At 38.4% G+C, this 21,420-nt stretch overlaps 1 protein-coding gene across 3 annotated transcripts in view; it reads left to right on the top strand.

Moving 5' to 3' along the window:
* Window positions 1–19,692, top strand: part of gxylt1b (glucoside xylosyltransferase 1b) — a 128,111-nt gene extending 108,419 nt beyond the window's left edge. For 2 of the 3 annotated variants that reach the window (XM_048608003.1, XM_048608002.1), the window contains one exon: window positions 6,516–9,210. In XM_048608003.1, coding sequence (XP_048463960.1) covers window positions 6,516–6,674 — 159 coding nt within the window. In that variant the 3' untranslated portion in view covers window positions 6,675–9,210. Of the gene's footprint in view, window positions 1–6,515; window positions 9,211–19,617 lie in introns of those variants that run through there. The other variant, XM_048608005.1, reaches the window with a different exon arrangement.
* Window positions 19,693–21,420: the final 1,728 nt, after the last annotated feature.

Genomic DNA, 21,420 nt, shown 5'->3' with positions numbered 1-21,420 from the left:
TGGACCTGAGAACTTGTCAGAAAAGTCAAAAGCTATCTCATAACCTTTTGAACATATGTCAGCATGTCACCGGAGTCATCTTCCCATGATGACATCCACCCACAGCACCAATCTTACATACTGTTTAATACACCACAGCCCAATTACTAAAATATAATATTCAGATAATCAGTCTACCTCTTGCTCAGATCCTTAATGCTGCCATCTAACCATCTCTCTACCTCCACACAGCCACAGCTATTCTACTACACCTTGCACTTTACCCAACCACTGCATTCCACAATCACTGACAGTCTGACATCTCTCTTGTAGGCAAGATGGCACACAACAGGAGAAAACAGTAAAGAACTGGCAGATGATGAGAATGCTTGCTTCTTCTGAGCCCGATAAAGAAAAATACTCTCTGCATCTTTGTACTGACTGTACAGAACTTGTGGCATCCAATGTCACCAAGAATATTGATTATGGTTGTACGTTCCTGCCTTACTCCCCTTCTAAACTCCTAAAACACATGCAGATGAATCGACTGCCAGTGTGTGACCGCAGGATATTTGTTTTTCCCACATCAATTTTCCATTCCTAATTTCCTATTAACCAGTCAGAGAGAGGGAGACAGAAAAAGAGCAGCGGCTATAGATGTAGCCCAATGACTTGGCAATGCAGCTTACTTGGAGATCAGTATAAAGTAGGCATCAACGCAGTAAGTCATCCAGATACAAATGAGCTGCATCCAATTTTGAGTCAGGATGTTTGATTTGGCACCTGATTGTTCTGTTATTCTCGATTCTGGCAAGGATGTCATCCAGATCTTGCTTTCTTGACAACAACCTAGCCGTAACAACCTTCTGATGATCTTGTCAACTATTCTTCTGTTGTTTTATGATCACGCTCCCTAGAAAATCAAGAAACGATCCCTAATACCTCCACTGGCATTCCACAGTACTTGCAGACAATTTGCAATTATTATTCTTCATAATTATCTGCAACTTGAGTGGCATTTTTCTGCAAAGCAAACACGAGGCTTATTTTGTAGTTCAGTGCTTGCTGTTTGTAATGTGGCTTACAAGTTAGTTGTCGCACCTGTGTGTTCCTGATTAAATATCCTGACACCACAACAACCAATTTGGGTGGTAGGACACCAGTTTAGTGCTCAGAGTATGCTTCCTGCACCCGGGGCACAATGTGTCCTTGCAAAATGGTGCCAGGTCTCCATAGCATTGATGGAGCTCATGTTGAAAATATGCAGAACTTTGGTGAATTAACGCAATTTGCACGTGTTTGGTTTCTTAGCCTAAGGAAGGATACACTTACCAAGACGCAAGGGACATGCATGGTTTCATTCCTGGGATGAAAAGTAATTCTATTATAATGTATAAAATTCTTAGAGGGCTTGACAGGGCAGATACTGAGAGGTTATCTCCCCTGGTTAGACAGTCTAAGATTCATAACCTACAGTTAACCATGGATTTGGGACACCAATGTTAGGACCGATTTAATATCCAAACGCGCAATTGTCAATACAGAAGACGTTGACGATTTTACTTGTGATTCTGTCTAGATGGCGAGCAGGCTTCTAATGGTACCAGAGTCATCAAAGGTCCAGTAACCCTGAAGCATCCTCAGTTCCACTGGAAGAAGTGGGGATTGCTGATCAAAAAGCAATAACAAATAAAATATTGAACTGTAGACAAGCATACAGGCTCCTCTGATTGAAAAGAAAACTACTGTAAATTCCTATTGAGGCTGTGCGGCTACCTTTGCTTCCTCAGCTGTCCTCATTAGGAATTATAGCCTCCAGCTCAGATTTTCATTCCTCGGGCTGATACAGGGAGGTCCCTTCCATGAAGCTGATGGCCTTCCCATGTGACAGTGGGTGACACTGCCACTCTCTAAGTAACAAAAGCCCTGAGAAATTACCAATAATAGGGACTTTGGTTTACATAAATCAGCTGCTCACCTCAGAATGGTGACCGTTATTATGTTTCCTAAGCCGCTGCTGGGAAATATCCCCCTTGTGGGACTGCATTAGGAGCTGGTAAAACTCAGCCAATAGCCTCATGATAAAGGAGTCGCCACTTAAGATTGAGATGACAAGAAATTTCTTCAGAGGATTGTGAAGCTTTGGAAAATCTATACTGCATAGTGTTGTTAGTGCTCAGTCATTGAGTATATTTTAGTCAGATTTTCTGGTACTAAAAATCTTTGGACAGCAAAGTGGAGTTAATTTGGAAGATTTAATCAGTTGATGGAGCTGGCTTTAGGGGCTGTATACCCTAATGCTACTGCAGTTTCTCTTGCTGCTGGTAATACTGCCTTTTGGACAAACTGCGTGCCCCCAGAAGGAAGGGTTTGAAGTACTCTGTGTAGCCACCAGTGATATCTGTATGACTGGTATTAAGGCTCATGCTAAGCATTCCTTTTAATTGCAACTATAGGTTCAAAAACTTGTTATGCAGCATAAAAATGTCAAATGTTTGAGCTTTCCACACATGAGCATGCACATCCCTCCTGATAATTTGCTTTGATGATGCTGAGTAAACATTTATTATTGAATGTGTGGAATTGCTTGTATTTTTTCAAATGGACATTCATTGTCTTTTGGATTTTTGAGTGGGGGAATGCCTAAAGCTCGGTTTAAAAATTATATTTGCAAAATCAATATTAAAAAGCTAGACTTTCATCCAGAAATTAAAGTATGTGCTGCTCAAGAGTTGAGACAGTATTGATCACAGCGGAAGTGTATTGCTATAAAATTTCGATTGCAGGCTTTGTCCTGTGAGTATAATAAAATCAGTATATGCAAAGTGCTTTTATCACTCGGTGCAATTTCCTTGATGGTCTTGTTTTGTATTCTGTGAATGCAAATATTAAGGTCGATGCTCAAGAAACATAAAGCATAAGCCCTCATTCTTAAAGAGCTTCTAAATGTTCTTTTGAAAAGGCTCTTGTGGTTTTCACACTACAAGATTAAATAAATTCTCACATAATCCGAAGAGTCCAGAGTGAATTTTACGCCTAAAGTATATGTTAACAAAATATAACTTTTATAAAATACAAATCACTAATGGTTATATTCACTCGTGCTGCTTTAGAGGCAGGAATATTGCACCATCTAAAGCACAATATATTATTCTACTGCGCACATGTAGAGTGTGTCCCTTTTAAGATTCTAAAGTTTGTGGCAAAAAAAACTAGTTGATATTGTCCAAGGAATAATGTGAATTGAGAGCATAAACTCTAGGTTTGTTGTGGTACGGTTAATTGAGGAGCTGCATTTGGCTTGAATCTAATTTTTTCATTTGTTTTGTAAAATGCTAGTCCTACCTTCTTTCTTAATACTTTGAGTATAGTACAGAAATTCACCTAAATAATTTATATATTTGAAGTGTGATGGACAAGAGTATGAAGCTAGGGAAATTTTTTTTCATCTATTAGATCGAATGCTGTTCAAATATTTGTGGAGATTTGGCTTCAGAATTTTTTTGTGAACTATTTTAAAGGGTACACTTACCTGTTCAAAATAAATACAGACTTTATTTTCAAAAAGCAACTTTGTTTGTATGTACTCCACTTGTAAGCTAATACTCGTATGATCTAATTTGAAGGCCATTGCTTACTCATACAAGAAATGTGTGATACAACTATTATAAACTTGGAGGAAATTGGTTCATTCAACTAATCAGTTATGTTTTTATTGTTCAAGTTATTGAGGTCATATTTGACAAAGAAATGAAGATAAACCAGGATTTTACCTTAGAAATACGATTTGATCATGTTAAAAATTCAAAATTGGCAGTGAAGCCCAAAAAATTCTTCCACTTTGTTAGCTCATAACTTATTGAAATGATGTCATTGAGTCATACAGCATGGAAACAGACCCTTTGGTCCAACTCATTCAAGGCAATCAAGTTTCCCAAACTGAACTGGACCCACTTGCCTGCATTTAGCCCATAACCCTCTAAAACTTTCCTATTCATATACCTGTCCAAATGTCTTTTAAATGTTCTAACTGTATCTGCATATTCCACTTTCTCTGGCAGCTCATTGCCCACATGAATCACCCACGGGGTGAAAAAGTTGCTGTTTAGGTTTCTTTAAAATCTTTCCCGTCTCACCTTAAAAATATGCCCATAGTTTTAAACTCGCCCACCCTAGGGAAAACACTTTTGCTATTCACCTTATCTATGCCCTTTGTGATTTTATAAACTTCGATAAGGTCACCCTTCAACCTCCTACACTCTAGTGAAAGGAGCCCCAGCCTATCTATCCTCTCATTTATAACGCAAATCCTCCAGTCCCAGTGACATTCTGGTAAATCTTTTCTGAACCCTAACCAACTTAATAATATCCTCCCTATAGTAGTGCAGCTAGAACTATACATAGGATTCCAGAAGTGGCGTCACCAACATTCTGTACACCCTCAATATGATGACCTGACTCCTATTTTCAGTGGTCTGAGCAATGAAGGCAATCATGCTAAATGCCTTCTTAACCACCCTGGCTCCCTGGGATGCAACTTTAAAAGAATTATGTGTGTGAACCCCAAGGTCTGTCTGTTTGACAATACTATCCAGGACCTATCCTTAAATGTACAAGTCCTGCCTTTATGCACTTTACCAAAATGTAATACCTCACATTTATCCAAATTGAATCCATCAGCTACTCCTCAGCCGGTTGGCATGTTTGTAATTTCTAATTTGTCTCAGGCATGAAACTCCTACATTTTCCGATATGCCATTACCCATAAATGCAAAACAATCCAGTGTCAATAAGTTGAGTGGAAACAGCTTTGAAACCCTTAATCTATTTAAGCTTTATCCATATTTTAATGTGCAACCCACTCCCAAAAATCTGAAGGTGAATCTCTGTTGCTGGAGTATGATTTCATGGGTATCATTCATCCAACAACTCAGTCGTAGTGTTTTTATGTTGCCCATGAGATTTATTTATCTCTAGCAAGGTCAGCAATTATTTCCCATTCCTCATTGCTCTGGAGAGGATGGTGAGCTCCCTTCTTGAACTTGTATAGTCCTCAGGTTGTAAGAATACCCACAGTTTTCTTATGAAGGGAGTTCTAAGATATTTATCCAGTGACAGTGAAGGATTGAGGATTTTGCAACCGTTGACTGACTTTAGTATTTCAGAACAGAATGTTTGTGGGAGCAAATTTGGTTGAGATGGAAACACCAAAGTTTATGGCCATGCAACCTGCAGCTTTCACTTCTCAGTTAACTGGATAGAGGTTGAGATGGGATGTGAGAAGGAAATAAGACAGGAACATACCACTATCTAAACGGTCTCACTGGCACTGAATGCAATGGTTTCTGACAGCAAGCGTAAGTGTTCAGGCAGACGTGTTTAGGCAGACGTGTTTCCCCTCTCGTTTTCCTCTACTCGTTGTTATGATCAGCAGAGAGAAGCATATTAAAGCAAGTTAGAGGTTTGGGTGATCTACTTGCCACAACTAAGTAAGGGAAGATAGTGGAAGCATTGAGACTGGCATCAGTGGGTGTGGGAAAGCATCTTAATGTAAAGGCTGAATCCTGACTGCTAGGGACTAAAGACTGATGAGTGATGGGGGTGTGGGGCATTCAGAAGCGTGTGAGGACGATGGGTGGGAGATGGCACCTGGAGAGGCATTTACTGACATTGACCACTAGTAGAGGTCATTTAACCTCTTGCACACTGGGAATTAGTGACCATAGTTTCCTGTGCTTTTCTGAAGGTGCTTGTTGAGAACCCTATCTTGGATCCTGTGGAGAAATGGCCTCTCACCTCCTGGCAGTCTCATGGAGTTAAACTTTCAGTGCCAGGTCTGAATACCTGGGAACCCCCTCTCTTCCCTGTTGCTTTTCTAACGTGTTTCCCCTTACAGCTAATTTCTGTACTGAGATCAGCAACGGCTTTCTTTATAATCAGTGGCAACAGTGTCTGTTATCTGCAAGGTACACTGCATAACTCACCTATGCTCCTTCAACAGCACTTTTCCAAGCCCACAACCTCTACCACCTAGAAGAACAACAATGGATTATTTAATGGAAGCTGGTACACTTTTTTGTTAAAACCAAAGTGTTTGAAAAGCTTGATTGTTTTCTGACTAGGTAAAAAGTGGGTTGATGAGGTTAATGTAGTTGATTGTGGTGTACATCGGCTTTACAAAAATCTTTTATCACTTTGTACAACAAATCAACGTGTAGAAAGAAAGATATGGGGTCCAGACCAGTACTTTGTAATAGCTCATTACTACATTTTATGAAATAATATACAAGATCATGAACTGGAAGTTGTTGGGAGATAATAAACTGCAAATCATGATTTAAAGGTTCTCCTTTGGTACCGGTTTCTTAATTCCTCTAAATCTGAGATACTGAAAGGTAGCATTCAGTCTCGGATTCAATGTTCAAAGCTGGTATTTGAAAACAAAATTAGGCTTGAATTTTCAAGCCAACTGTAATGTCTGTTTTTTTTACTTCCAGTGTAAGGAATTCATTCATCTTTTGTCTTTCAATCTGCAGTATCCTTTTGGGAATGATCCCATCCGTTCACTCCTACATCCACTTGAAAAAGAATTGCAGAAAACTACAAATACATATTGTGGAAGGATCTACCAGGTCTTTACACGGCAGCTGCTGAAAAGTCTAAGAACTTTACAAGACAAAATTTCAAGAACATGATTTTGATAAATGACTAAAGGCTTTATTTTCTCCCAGTGTTTCTTTTACGGCAGGGACCTGAGTTTTCACAAGACCTAAATAAATGACTGGAGGGTCTTAAAATTTTGAAGTGAGATAAGTGAAAGAGTTCACAATAAGTACTGTCTATATTGAAACCTCAAGAATGACTTATGAATGTAATCATCATCTCATACTTGAGCACTAATTAACCTAAATTGAAGAATTTATTTAGTGGAAGACATTGTTTACAGAGAAAGGGATGTTATTCCATCATGTGAAGATTTACTAGAATTGTCGACAATCTGCATGATGTGCTTTTCATTATGAAGTTATGGCAATTAATCTCTTGTTATGTATTGCAAAGTAAAGGCCGAAGTGTTTTATACGTTTATGACAATCAGGTCTTGAAGAGTGCACTGCATTAGGTGCTTTTTGCCTCCAGTGTAAGGATCAGTTAAGGTCACATTTTGGCAACATAATAAAATGCAAAATTAGTGTTCTGAATAGATTGCTTGTCTGACGATTGGTAGAAACTGAGCAAGTTAACTTCAATTGCAATATTTCCAGCTATAAATATATATTAGTCAACATGCCATTTGCAGATACATTATACTTCATTCAAAAAGCACACAATTTATGGACAGTCAGTCAATGTGGCATTTTGTAAATTCCTACTTTAGAAATAAAACCAGTCTGACTCCAAACCAAAACACAAACAGATTCTAGACAAGGCCTCACACCTAATATGCATTGTCTGACCTAAAATGTCACCTCTTCTTTACTCTGACAAAACTTTTAGTCCTCACCCAGGACAGTGACTTGAAAGGAATTTGGGGATTTACACATACATGTTAATCAATTAAAACCGTCTAACTGATTAAAGATTTAATAGCATCTTAGGTTGGTTTAATACATCCTCATCAGTGGTGAGACCCTTTGATTTTTTACGTATAAATTCTGTGTCACTACCACCTCTCTCTCACTAACACCTCAAGAAGGAGCAAAGCTCCAAAAGCTTGTATTTTCAAATAAACATGTTGGACTATAATCTGGTGTTGTGTGATTTCTGACCTTGTCCACCCCAGTCCAACACCAGCACCTCCACATCATTTATTCTTTCATTAACCCTTTTTCAGATTTGCATAACTAGAATCAAATTACTTTATGCATTGGTGAATCTAAGTTTGGACAGTTTACATAGATGAACTTGCACATGAAATGTAAAGATGCAAAACTCAGTAAATAACTTCCTATCTAATTTACTGCAAGTCAGTTGAGATTAATTTTGTAGCTGATATGACAGGAAAAGAAACCACCGTGAATGCACCTCCTAACTAGCCACTTGACAGTTAACTAATGGACGTGACAGAGTTTAGCAGGAACCACCAGCCCAATATTGTTTGAAATCTTTCTGGGAATTCTCAGTTTTTGTAAACTAAATATTCTGACTAATAGCATAAAGTTGGAATAAAAGTAGTTTAGAATTGTGAATAAATACTTAAGATTTATATTGTTTGCCTCACATAGTAATATCAGATTCATGTACTACTGTTGAAATGCAGTGACTTCGTAGGTAAGGCGGCAACAGTTCTGCATGAGCAATTTACTTAAATTTCAGTGGGAATTCCAGAAGTAATTCATTTTTACTATTGTAGGCATAACATGAGTGATAATGTGAAAACAACTAGATTTGTTGAATACTGTGCTATGTTGAATCTTGCCATGATCTCTTTACAGAGATTCAACCATTAATTGTATTAATTATTTCTTCCCTTTTACCTTCCCCTAAACTGAATGAATGTGTATACACTTATTGGAAACCTGCTTTTGTCACTATATTGTAGTGTTTATTGCCCAGGTAGATATTACCAATGTTAGAACTGTGGGCTTGGAAATTGCAACAATTATAGGACTCTAACTCTGAATTCAACTTCATTTGAATTAGCTGAGTTGAGTTGCAACAGAACAGAATATTGTTTACATCTGGCTTCTTACTCTGGAATTCAGCTAACTTTAGTGTTTTTTGTATTTAGAAATACTTGTTTGACTTTATTGCTAATGTTGTAGTCTTCACGTATGTTGCTAACTGGAAATGTGCTAAACTTTACCAGAGTAAAGAAACCTTGTGCTAATATTGCCTGACGTGGCAGTCTGTTGAAAGCAACTTTGGAGAGCGTTTGAATTATATGAAGTGCCTTGCTAATCACAGAAGTTGAACATAAGCTGTTAAATGCACTTCTTGAAAACAAAATAAGTTGGATAAATGCTTTTCAGTTTCTTTCTTAATACTTGGATATTTGCCTCATATTTGGTGGTAAATTAAGAATTTAACCACTATTCCGTTAGTGTTTATAATTTCACTGCTTTCAGATTGAAATCTCTGGTGTAAACAAGCTATTTGTAAACAGATTTTTACATCTAGAATCTTTTTAATAATAGATTATATATGTGAAAACAATTGTAATGTTAAACATTAATATGCAATTTTATGTGCTTTTTTTATTCCAATAAAGTTGAATATGAAATCTAAAGTGAACTATTATTGCTCTGAGAATAAGTTGTGTTCATACGTTGCTATTTTGCCTTTATTGGAGGATGAAATAACAGATCACAATGCAGTGCAAATCACACCCATTTTTTGTCTTCAGTGGTGTTTTGTCACTCTTTCCACCACCAGCACACAGCAATATGAAAGAGTTGAGACTTGCACATTTTGGGATCTAGGACCCAAAGGTCTGTCCCCCAAGAGTGGACAAGTTAGACTCAGTCCTTCGAAGATTAGATGCAGGCACTGAAGTGTTCCTTTGATATTGAGCACTGCTTTCCTGGAATCTGACCAGCAGTGTGAAAATAGCTATAATGAGCAGCACTAGTAATTCCTGGAAGAAACTTGGGAAGAATCCTGTTGTTGATCATCTCCAAAATATTGCTTACATTTTAGAACTGCAATGTGTGGCAAAACTTTCAGAATTTTACAGTATTAGATCTGTATAAAAGTGTTGTAACAGTGACCTTAAGTAATACTGATTAGTAGCTGAATATTTTAAGTGAAACTCTAGAAAAAGACAGCCAAGTACAGTATACAGATAACATGGAAAATGGTTAGTTAAACTTTAACTAAAGATGGAAAATATGTGATCACTCCCCAACATTTTCAGAGAAGAAACTGAGTATCACAGATGAAGACGAAAAGTTGTCAACATTACAGCAGCCAGCCAGCATGCTTGAAAGAAGTGCTTGAATATCTTGAACCAATAGTAATGGGACAAATGTACAGTTATTTTAATAAGTATGATCATTTGACTTGCATTTGAGAGTTGATCATATGCAACTGTTTAAAATAGTAAAAGACATTATTATGGTAATAACTCCTCCCTCTGCTCAACAAATCAAGAACAATGGGATGTAATAAAATTGTAGCTGCTCTAATTGATAACGTGTTTAGGGGAAAACCTTCAACTTTAGGCATGACATGGGAACTCTTCATCTTTCAAATTATTTGGGATGTTTTGCATCCATTTGAGCAGCTAGAAGGGCCTTGGTTTAACTTCTCATTTAATCAACACACCTCTGAATGTGACACAGTCTAAGGAATCATGCTAGATTGTGTATAAGTTACTAAAATGGCTCTGGGATCTACAAGCTCTCTGATATGACAATACTTTGCATTTAATTGGCACTAACCATTGTAAAATCTCTCATGCTTTGCAGGAAAAACAATTATAATACAAAATGAGACTTGTGGGCAGGGAGAGAGATGATGGGAGAGCTTATCCCCTTTTCCACGGATTTTTGTTGTCTGCAACAAGATATGTTTTAAAGAGATAAGTGTGGAGCTGGAGGAGCACAGCAGGCCAGGCAGCAAAGGAGCAGGAAAGTTGACGTTTTGGGTCAGCACCGTTCCTCGGGAATAGGGAAGGGGGAAGGGAGCTCTGAAATAAGTAGAGGAGGGGTGGGGCTGGGGAAGGTAGGTGGGATAGTGAAAGGTGAGTGCAGGTAGGCAGTGGTAAGGATTGGTCAGTGAGGTGGGAAGAGCGGATAGGTGAGAGAGAAGATGGACAGGTTGTGTCCGGTCAAGGAGGCGGGGATGAGGCCAGGGGTGGGGAGATTTTGAAACTGGCAAAGTCCACAATGAGACCACTTGGGTTGTAGGCTCCCAAGGCGGAATATAAGGCGCTGCTCCTCCAGTTTCTGGTGGTATCTTTGTGACACTGGAGGAGGCCCAGGATGGACATGTTGTCTAGGGAGTGGGAGAGGGAGTTGAAATGGTTCGCGACCGGAAGGTGTTGTCATTTGTCGCAAACAGAGCATAGGCGCTCTACAAAACGGTCTCTGAGCCTCCGCTTGGTCTCTCCACATCGGGAGCAGCGGATGCAGTAGACCACGTTGGCGGATGTGCAGGTGAACCTCTGTCTGAGGTGAGAGGTTTTTTTGGTTCCTTGGATGGAGGTGTAGGGGCAGGTGTAGCACTTCCTAAAGAGAGTGATTTGACTTGTTCAAACGTTGTGACTTGCAATAATAAAGCCAAAGCAGGTTTTCAGAAGCTTAAAATAGAAGGTGTTACTTCATACAACACCCTGAAGTGGAGCATAGATACAAATAAAGATGAATTTTAGAGACGAAGCAAACATTTACATTATTTTCAGAATTACAAGTTATAGGTCATGTGTCCAACTTTTGATCCTTTTAAGATGTAAACGTTGTAGACCTGAATGAGTGTTTTCTTGTGGATCTTTGAGCAAAAAGAAGGTTAAGGTTTCTGGATGTTCAGGTGAAATTATGGGAAAGTTCTTATAGTTCTTCATTGGTGAAGACAAATCAGCATCTTGCATTCTCTCTCTCTTCCCTGCACTCAACCTCCAAGTTAATTGGATGGTCAGGCAGTAATATGCTCTCCTTGACAAATGGATGAACCCCTTTGTCCTCTTGATTGCCAGGCTGACTTGGCTTCCCTTGTTGACTATTAAGAGCTCAGCTACCTGCCAGCTACTCTTATTTATGTGATGGCAAGCTTTAGCGCATGCCATTGTCCATAAAATGGTTTAGAGCTGGGGTGGTGGTCAATATGCCAGTTATGATTATCTTGCTGAAAAATGTCCGGCAGCCATTGTCTTAAATCTTTTCCTTTGTGTTGTGAGAATAATGATTACCTGAAAAACCTATTTGCATTTTTAAGCAGCCTTCCTGATACGTTGCGGCCCTGCTCAGAAACCAGGAACAAAATTCTTCTAACATTTTGGGAACCACTTTGAGAGTCATTGAGTGAGACAGCACGTAAACAGACCTTGCGGTCTAACTCATCCATGCTGACCAAGGTTCCCAAACCAAACTAACCACATTTGCCTTCATTTGGCCCAAATCCTGCCAAAAGTGGCCTCACCAATGTCCTGTACAACCACAACATAATATTTCAACTCCCATACTCAATGATCTGAGCAATGAAGGCAAGTGTATCAAATGCCTCCTTTATCACTCTGTTTACCTGTGATGCAAATTGCAATTAAGTAGGTCTCTATGTTCTACAACCCTACACAGGACCCAGTTTGCCATACCAAAATGCAATATCTCGCATTTATCCAAATTAAACTCCATCTGCCACTCCTTGGCCCATTGATCCAGTTGATCAAGATCCCTTTGAAACCTTAGATAACCTTCCTCACTATATACTATGCCACCAATTTTGGTGTCATCTGCAAACTTGATAATCATGCTCCCTATATTTGTATCCAAATAGTTTATATAAATAACAAACAACAGTGGACCCAGCACCGATCCCCACAGAACACTGCTGGTCACAGGACTGTAGTCCGAGAAACAACACTGCACCACCACCCTCTTTCAGGTCTGTTGAGCTTTTTTTTTCTGGCCTACTTGCATGCTACTTGCTTGGATTTAATACTATCACTAATTTCCCTTGTAAGCCATGGTTTGGCCACCCTTCCTGTTTTCCTTTTGCACAGAAAGGAACGGACAGTTGTTATGCTCTTTGAATGTTTGCTGTTGCCTTTCCACTGTAATCCTTTTAAGTTATAGCCCCCAATCTATCACAGCCAACTACAGCCTCATACTAGCATAGAGGACACTATCCATTATTCTATGACAAACACGATGCTGAAGAAACTCAGCGGGTTTGGCAGCATTTGTGAAGAGAGACACCAAGTTGATGTTTTGAGTCTGGTATGACTCTTGAGAAATGGAAGGTGTTTGAAAATGATTTTTCTTTAAATATTTTTGACAGATCCAGATGCCCATGAAAATGACAAGGGGATTGTTAATGCAGACCATCTTTCGTAGAACAGAATCCCTCGAGTGTGGAAACATGCCATTCAGCCCCTTGAGTCCACACTGACCCCCCCTGAAAAACATCCCATCCAGACCTACCCCATTCTTGTAACCCTACATTTCCTGTAGCTAACCCCTTAACTTCCACATCCCTGGAAACTATGGGCAATTTAGCATGGCCAATCTATCTCACCTGCACATCTTTGGACTGTGGGATGAAAATGGAGCACCTGGAGGAAATCCACATTGACACAGGGAGAATGTGCAAACTCCACACAGACAGTTGCCGAAGGCTGGAATTGAACTTGAGTCTCTAATGCTGTGAGCTAGCAGTGCTAACCACTGTGCCACCCAAATGGAGGAGAAAAATATGTTAAATGGGTGTAAATTAAGGTGTGAAAGGGAGAGAATTGGTCCTCTGTACTAAGTGCAATGTATACAAGACTTTGCTTCTTCCTGTTTTTTAAAACATAGAATACTATGTGTTTACTGCCCAATCACCTTAATATGCATGATGTGACCTTCACCCTTTTCATACAAAATATACCAAAAACTTGGTGAGAAGGTTGATTTTGAGGTGTATGGAGGGGTAAAGAGAGGCAGCCTTAAAGATTTTGCTTAGAAGCTCATCTCAGGGTCTTTGCCAACCTACGTCATCATCTGCCGTAGCCCTAAATTTGTAGCTTTCTCTAGTTTCTCACCTATCTGCTCTTGGACCTGCTGAACTGTCCTTGACTTTACTTGCACGAACATACAGCCCACATAATTTTCCTTTCAGAGTTCTATGTTATCTGGTATTGTTGATGGTTCTTTCATGAGGTACAGTGCTTTTCTTTCAAATCTGCCATATCATCCTTCTCAAAACTGTTCTGCTGTCATTTCGCAAATTCATGCTGATCCTTTCCAGAGCTTCATGTTTGGGGAAGTTGAGATTGGAGGTTCAACCATTGTACTGGCTTTTGTACTAGTCACAATATTGAAATAGATTTTTTTTGGCAAAGTCAGCAGTTTATGAAAATGTCCTTCCTATATTGGTTAACCCAGCTATAGCCTTTGACGCACAGATGACCACGCCATCCTCCTCCATCTTGATGGGGCCGTACTTGTCTGATGTCCCTGCATATTGACCCATGGTGATATTTACACAGTTATGATATTTGTATCATGTAAAAAATGACAACAGCCTCTCTGGAAGCATCCTCTGTCCAGAAGACAGCAGCTGCAAATGTTGTAGCGCAGTTGGATCCACTGATATAGAATTGACCACCACTTCACCTCCAAAGATATGCTGTAAACTCAGCATGATATCCTGTACTGTGTTAGAACGGATATCCCTCCTGCTTCTTGGTAGTGGTAGGAGTCTGTCTGATCATCTTGTCAATGTACAACTCATGCATGCTGATCAGCATTCTCCTATAGGCTGTTCCATTGATGTCCTCATCTTAGGCCTCTTTAACAGGTTGTGTGTGACTCCCAGAGAATCAGCAATAAGCTAACTGTCCCTCTTTTCTCGCTGCAGGCAATTTATGCTTGATGACTCACCACATATGTGCAATTGTATTACCATCTAAAATGCACTAAAATGAGCTTGAGCCTGTGAATATCAGATGTTCCATCCTCTGGTTTCTAGCAGCTCTTGCCCTTCTTGTGAGTAACCACTGACTGACCAGGCGGTTCTTGGTAGCTCAAAGCAGAAGGTTTGTGAGGGCAAAGGAAGATGGGATGGAAAGACCAAAGTTCGTAGTCATGCAGACTACGTCTTTCACTTCACAGATAACACTGTAGAAGTTGAGATGGGCTAAGAGAAGGAAATAAGACAGGAACATACCACTGTCTAAACGGTCTCAGTGTTACTAACTGCAAGTTAGTATGCAGCTTGTGCCACCAACTTTAATGGGACAGTATGAGTTGGTTGGAACTTTGACAGTTTTTATGCCCAGAATGTTAGAACCTAATTCAACTATTCATTCCCTGTAATCTTTAATAATCCTTTCAGGCAAATACTTACTTTACAAGATGCTTATTATTTGAAGTCTTGTAAATTTTAAGTGATAGCTAATAGTGGTATAGAGAATTTTTCCACTGCCCCCTTAATGATGACTTGCTCTAATTGTCCTGTCATGACTAGAAGGCACGAAGAGAAGTCCCAAAGAAAACTATTCTATTACGTATTTCCATGTTTAACGTGGGAACACAGAAACAAGAGTAGGCTATTTAGCCTGTCAACTCTGCTTCTCCTTTTAATACGATCATGGCTATTCAACTCTTCAATGCCTTTTATCCACACTATCCCCATAGCCCTTTATGCTATTGGTAACAAGAAATTTATCAATCTACATCTTGAACACAGTCAAAGTTGGTGAACCTTGGTTGCTCACTCTCTGGCAATAATATCCTACCTGAGATATGGAGACCAAAACTCCACACAGTACCCTAGGTGTAGTGTAGCCAAGATTCTACACAACTTGAAAAAAAACTGGTCTACCTCTATTCGCAAGTCCTCTTGTGCCGAAGGCTAATATATCATTAGCCTTTCTAATAGCTTGTTGAACTTACATGTTAGCCTTCAGTAATTTATTGGCAAAAATACCTAGGGGGTCCTTTTGTTTTCTCTACACTTTTGAATCTCTTGCCATTTAAGAAATACCAAGCACATATGTTCTTCTTACCAAAATGGATTACCTAATATTTCCATATTGTATTTCACCTGCCATGTTCTGCCCTCTCATTAAGTCTCTCCAAATTCTCCTGAAGCTGCTTTATGTTTTCCTCGCAACACATGTTCCTGCTTAGCTTTAATCATCTGCAAGTGTGTAAATATTACAGTTGGACTTTTGGATAGCCAATCCTTAATCTGTGAGCAGACATTGCCTTCTATGGGAGACCTAAATAAAAACAAATCTGATGAAAATCAAAATATACTGCATCCATTGACCCCTTTTATGAATTTTGTTAGTAATATATCCTCAAAAAATATCTTCTATGTTCATCCTAACATTATTTCCCATTCACAAATCCATGCTGGCTATGCGCAAACAGATCATTATTACCCAAGTGTCTATTCATCACATTTAAAATAAAATCTGTAATTTTTCCTTAAACTAATATAAGCCTAAGAGGTCTCAAGGTTCTTAGTTTTTTCTCTCCATCCCTCCTCAAATAAAAAAGTGATGTTTGCTAGCTTCCAAACTGCAGTGATCATTCCACATTCTTCAGGATATTTGAAAATGATTAATGCATCAATCATCTGTATAGCTTCCCTGTTAATGTATGCAGCACAACCTTCTTACTAGTATTAATTTTCTTCAACTTGTGGTGGTGCTATGGCTTTAAGAGGCATGTTTGTTGAAGAAATGTTTTAAGACAGAGGTACAGAGCTGTCCTTTCAAAGCCAATAAAGTAAACAGCTTGTGAGGCCTTGAGTTTTTTAAAAAGTTGGAACGATAGAAAGAGCATGAATGGGTGGAGTCAGGTTCCCACAGACCCAGGATTTTACTTTGGCTTTCAGTAGTTGCTGGCATTTTGAAGTTAGCTGCGGAAGCTGTCTCTCTTTCGCTGCTACAGCTAAAAGTTCTCTGTCTGCCTTAATTTTCTCTTGATGTTTATTCTTCCCAGACTGGAGAAACACTGCATGTGAGACAATCTATTTTACTGAATTTGCCTTTGCCAATGGTGTGTTTGTGGGATATTACTATATTGGAACAATTACTGCTAAGTAGTTAAATAATGTATTATTCTGTTACATTTTCAAATAGTGTTAAATTTACACCAATTCCTCTTTCTTGTGTTTGTATTTTAACTGTAGGGTAAGGTAAAGTGTGTTTTGCTTAAAACCGAGTAGTGTAACCAATCAAATTACATCTGGAACACAGCACCTTACACTTTCCTTCAAATAAGATGAAAGTTAGAGCCTAGGGTTATCTCTTTGATATATTTAAAGAGGGTTTGGTCTGGTCAATAACAAACTGGGGGAAAAGGAAAACTTTACAGAATAATACATTATCTAACTACTAAACAGCAATTGTTCCAATATAGTAACATCCCATAAACACAACCTTGGCAAAGGCAAAATCTGTAAAAGAGATTGTTTCACATGATGTATTTCTCCAGTCCAGGAGAAATGAACACCAAGAGAAAATCGTGGCAGAGAGAGAATCCAGAGCTTTTAGCTGTAGCAGGGAAAGAGAGACAGACAGCTTCCACAGCCAACTTCAAAACCCCAACAACCACTGAAAGTTACACTAAAACCCCCGTTCAATGCGAGCCTGACTCCACCCATTCATGCTAATTCTATTGTTCCAATTTTTTAAAAAAAGCCACAAGGTGCCTCAAGCTGTTTATTGGCTTGAAAGGACAGCTTGGCAGCTCTGTCTTAAAACCTCTCTTCAAACAAAGAAGGGTCTAGGCCCAAAACGTCAGCCTTCCTGCTCCTCTGATGCTGCTTGGCCTGCTGTGTTCATCCAGCTCTACACCTTGTTATATCAGGTCAAAATAAACCGCTCAAAGCCATGGTATCGTCACAAACTCCTCATTCTCCTAATCAATTGGATCTCTGATTCTAGTAGACTTTTTTATATTTTGCACAATGAAAACAGACGCACAGTAATCGTGTAGCTTCTGTGCCTTTTTTCTATTCCCCATTGTAAATTCTCATTTGTCTGCTTTAATGGGGCCATGTTCATCTTAACCAAAGGTTTCTTTTTAACATTGCTATACAAGCTTTTGCAGTCCATTTGTTTGAAGGTTTTTTTGCTGGATTGTGCGCCCCCATTCTATTATTAGATTATTCTTAAATACCTGCCGGTCCTCTCATTTACAATTTCTGGCGACTTCGAGCCTTTTCTTTTATAGAATGCTTAATTTCCTTTGTCAGTAATAGTTGACTGATGGTTTGTTTTGAGTTTTCACACTGAAGAGATATATAGTTGCTGTAAGCCATGTAATAGTTCTTTAAAGACTAGCCATTGCCCATATACAGTCTTGCTTTTTTATGTGTTTTCCCACTCCACTTCAGCTAACTTCTGCCTCATATTTTCATAATTTCCCTAATTTAAATTTAACACTCTTAGTTGAGATTGAACTACTGTTTGGTTTGTAACTGTAGTTCTTCAAACTTGGTAATATTAATTCAATCTACACTAACTTCTTCCACAGAGTACGGTGGTCAACACACAATTTGGAGGCCAACTAAGATCTCTAGAAAAAGCCCTACTTCCATATTATATGCCTCTAGAAAACGAAGTATGTCTTTACTTGAACCATCGTCCTTAACAAGCTTTGAATTCACACCAAGACACCACTTCTTTCTCTGCTTAAGGTTTTTTCTGTTATCAAATAAATTTCTTTTCCTAATGTTACATTTTGCTTTATCCACTCATCCAGCTAATTCATCTCCGCCCCCCTGCATTTCTGAAGAATTGGCTCATGTTTGCCACTATCCAGAGCTCTGACACAAGTTTCCTTCCAAAATTTTCAAAATTATCATCAGCTCTTCTAATTTCTTTTTCTTTCATTTCTCTTGGGATCTTTGAATACGAGCCACAAGGTCTTTCTTATGTCTTGTAAACCCTTGAATGCTGTTTCACTTTAAATAGTGTACCACCGCTAACCATTAAACAGCCATTTCTGTTAGTTCTAAAATCGAAATAACTGTCGCCACAGTGAAAACTAAAGATCATTATAGAGCCTCAGAACACATATGTGCCTGTCTCAGTGAATGGAAGGAGTATTGAATCTGACAACAGCTGGTATGTTAAGTAGCTAGTGCTGTACAGGAGCCTGTAAATGTTGGTGAAACAAAGGTATACAAAACTAAATCCTGACTGCATCTTAAAGGCTCTTTATTTTACAACAGCATGTAAGACAGGTCAAACCAATACTTAAAGTAACACTCAATGAAAGGCCAAAAGGGCACTTTACATTGAATAGGTTTAAGAGAAATCTGAAGCAATTGTTATCTGCACAATAACTTCAAACTCCATTTAAGACTGCTAACTCAACAGGAACTGATTTTTGAATTTCAGGATATTGTCAATAGATGCAATTATCTGTTATAAACATGTCTATAATAAGTGGAACTAGCTACAACTAAATCTTCATTTATTGTGCCTCTTTATAACATTTCCAATTCAGATTCATGATATCCAGCATGAATACAGACAATATACACTGTTGTTTTAAGACATTATATTGTACACAATAAAGATAGTCACCAATAGCAAAATTTGGACAAACTTTAATAATTAGAAAATAATCATGGATCCAATCAGAAATTTTTTAAAATTGTGATTTCACTATTAGCACAATATTCTCACTGAAACTTAAAGTTTTTGCCATCCATCTTAAGTTGCAGTAGTATACAAAAATAACACTTTGTGAATTGTTTTAGACAAGCAGTGTCCACTTGATTTCAAAACTGTAAATTTTCACTATTTTACATTCGCATTATTATTTATATAGTTTTATTGTAATTGGTTAATAGTGTTTCCACGAAAAGTAAAGGATGTAATGTTGTGAATGGAACATTTTTACCAAATGTTAAATATTAATATCACCTAACAGTAAGATTTTCAGAGTAGTTCAGTGACCATAAGCCTGTTTTGAATAATTGATCTTGTTTTACAGTCAGTGATAAATTTGAACAAAACGTGTTATCTTCCAGATCATATATTGTCTGGCTGTTTACGGATGATGCATCAAGTAAATTTACAACTGGTGGTTAAACTGTGTAATGGAGGTCACTGTATCCTTTTACAATGCAGATCCCAAATCCGCATAGCTGCGATTTGTTCAAGCAGTCAAATACTTTATGTCCAACCTGCATTTCAGTCTTGCTTCTGTTTTGTAAGTCATGTCATGGACATATTGGACATACAATACAAGATTTGTACCTTCATTCTGGTTTGTTATGATCCGAACTCTCAACGCATCTGTAGCAACATTTTTTTTTTGGATGCTTGATTGTCAAGTCTGTAGTTTGTACAAAACCTCTTGAAAAGAGGCCCACAGAGCGCTTCACATATAAAAGAATGAAATTTGAATATGTTTTGGAAAATTGGTTTAGAATTTTTAAAAAAACTGCCTGACAATAACCTGGGTTGAATCAAGATGAGGCTTCAGAGAGGCCCAGGGCCAAATGTTATGGAAACTGCTATGAAATATAATGGCCCTTTAGCCTAGCCTTTTTATTATTCATTCTCCGAAATCAAACATTGCTCGTAAGGCCAGCATTTATTGTTCGTACCAAGTTCCCTTGAGATGGTGTTGGACTAATTTTCCAGCAATTTGATTCAAGTGAATGGCTTGCCAGAGCTCTTCAGAGGGCAATTAAGAGTCAACCATGTTAATGTGGCTGCAGTGCTCCCTTTGACTTCATGCAATTGTAGCATTTTGTTTTGTTTTACAAGTTTTCATAAATTTAATGAAGGTGAGCTGTTTGTGTGAAGGAACAGATAAAAATTAGTAAGAGCTTCCTGAAAATCTTGCTTGAGTTTCAGTTGCTTACCTTGATTTAGTGAACAAAGCAAATGTTCTTGTGTGATACTTGATGTGGTGCAAATGCCTATTTTGCAGTGTTAGAAAGTGGTGACAAACTAGTTGCCAGACTACAGCCATTGTACAATCAACTTGGACTGTGTTCCATTTATATTGTCAATCAGAGGATGGAGCAGGCACCATGTCTACAACCATCAGGTTCATATTAAAATTAATGTAAACTTGACAAATTTGTACACTCATGCCTTCCTAGCACAAGCGAGGTGTACCTCTCAGGGCCAATTTGGAAACTGTACTTTGTAAACTGTCAGTGGATCCAACGCTGGATTAATGATTGAAAAATGTACGTGACCTGGAGCCAGCTGGAGAAATGGATTGGAATGAAAAATGGCCTAATCAGGGACTTGGGCTCACCCTGGGGACTAAAAACTCTCACGCTGCTTACTTTATTTAGAATAAAAGGTGAAACTTTCCAACTTCATTATGTTGACAACAAGCTTCACATTTATTTACTTGGGTTAAAACAACTTCAGCATTAATAATGACACAGTGAAAAATAAGTTGTAATTTCTACATGCCATTGGAAACAGCCTGTCAACTTTTATATATGGTGTTGTTGGGAACTGACTCATACTAATGTTTCTGAATGATGTGCTCATTAATACTAAACATGATTAGAAAAGAAAGCTCACTTTGCATTTATAAGGTTCCTAACTGGGATTCCACAAATCCCATCATATTGTAGCATGCAGAAACTGAGTCTCAAAATACTAAGGCAAGCAAATCAGGAAGTGGACTGCCACTTAATCGGGAACCTCTGCTGAATTCAACATTAAGCCCTTCTGAGTCTGGTTTAAGAGCTGGAATTTTACAACTAAATATGGACAAGAGATTCTACATGAAGCATATTAAGAATATTAGTGCATGAGATCCTTTAATTTTAGAGTTGTACATTAGATTATGTTAACGG

This window comes from Rhincodon typus, chromosome 18 (genome assembly GCF_021869965.1).
Source record: "Rhincodon typus isolate 14 chromosome 18, sRhiTyp1.1, whole genome shotgun sequence".
In the NCBI taxonomy this organism is placed as follows: Eukaryota; Metazoa; Chordata; class Chondrichthyes; order Orectolobiformes; family Rhincodontidae; genus Rhincodon; species Rhincodon typus.
Note: the sequence above shows the minus strand (reverse complement) of the source record. Positions and strands in the feature narration are given on the sequence as shown.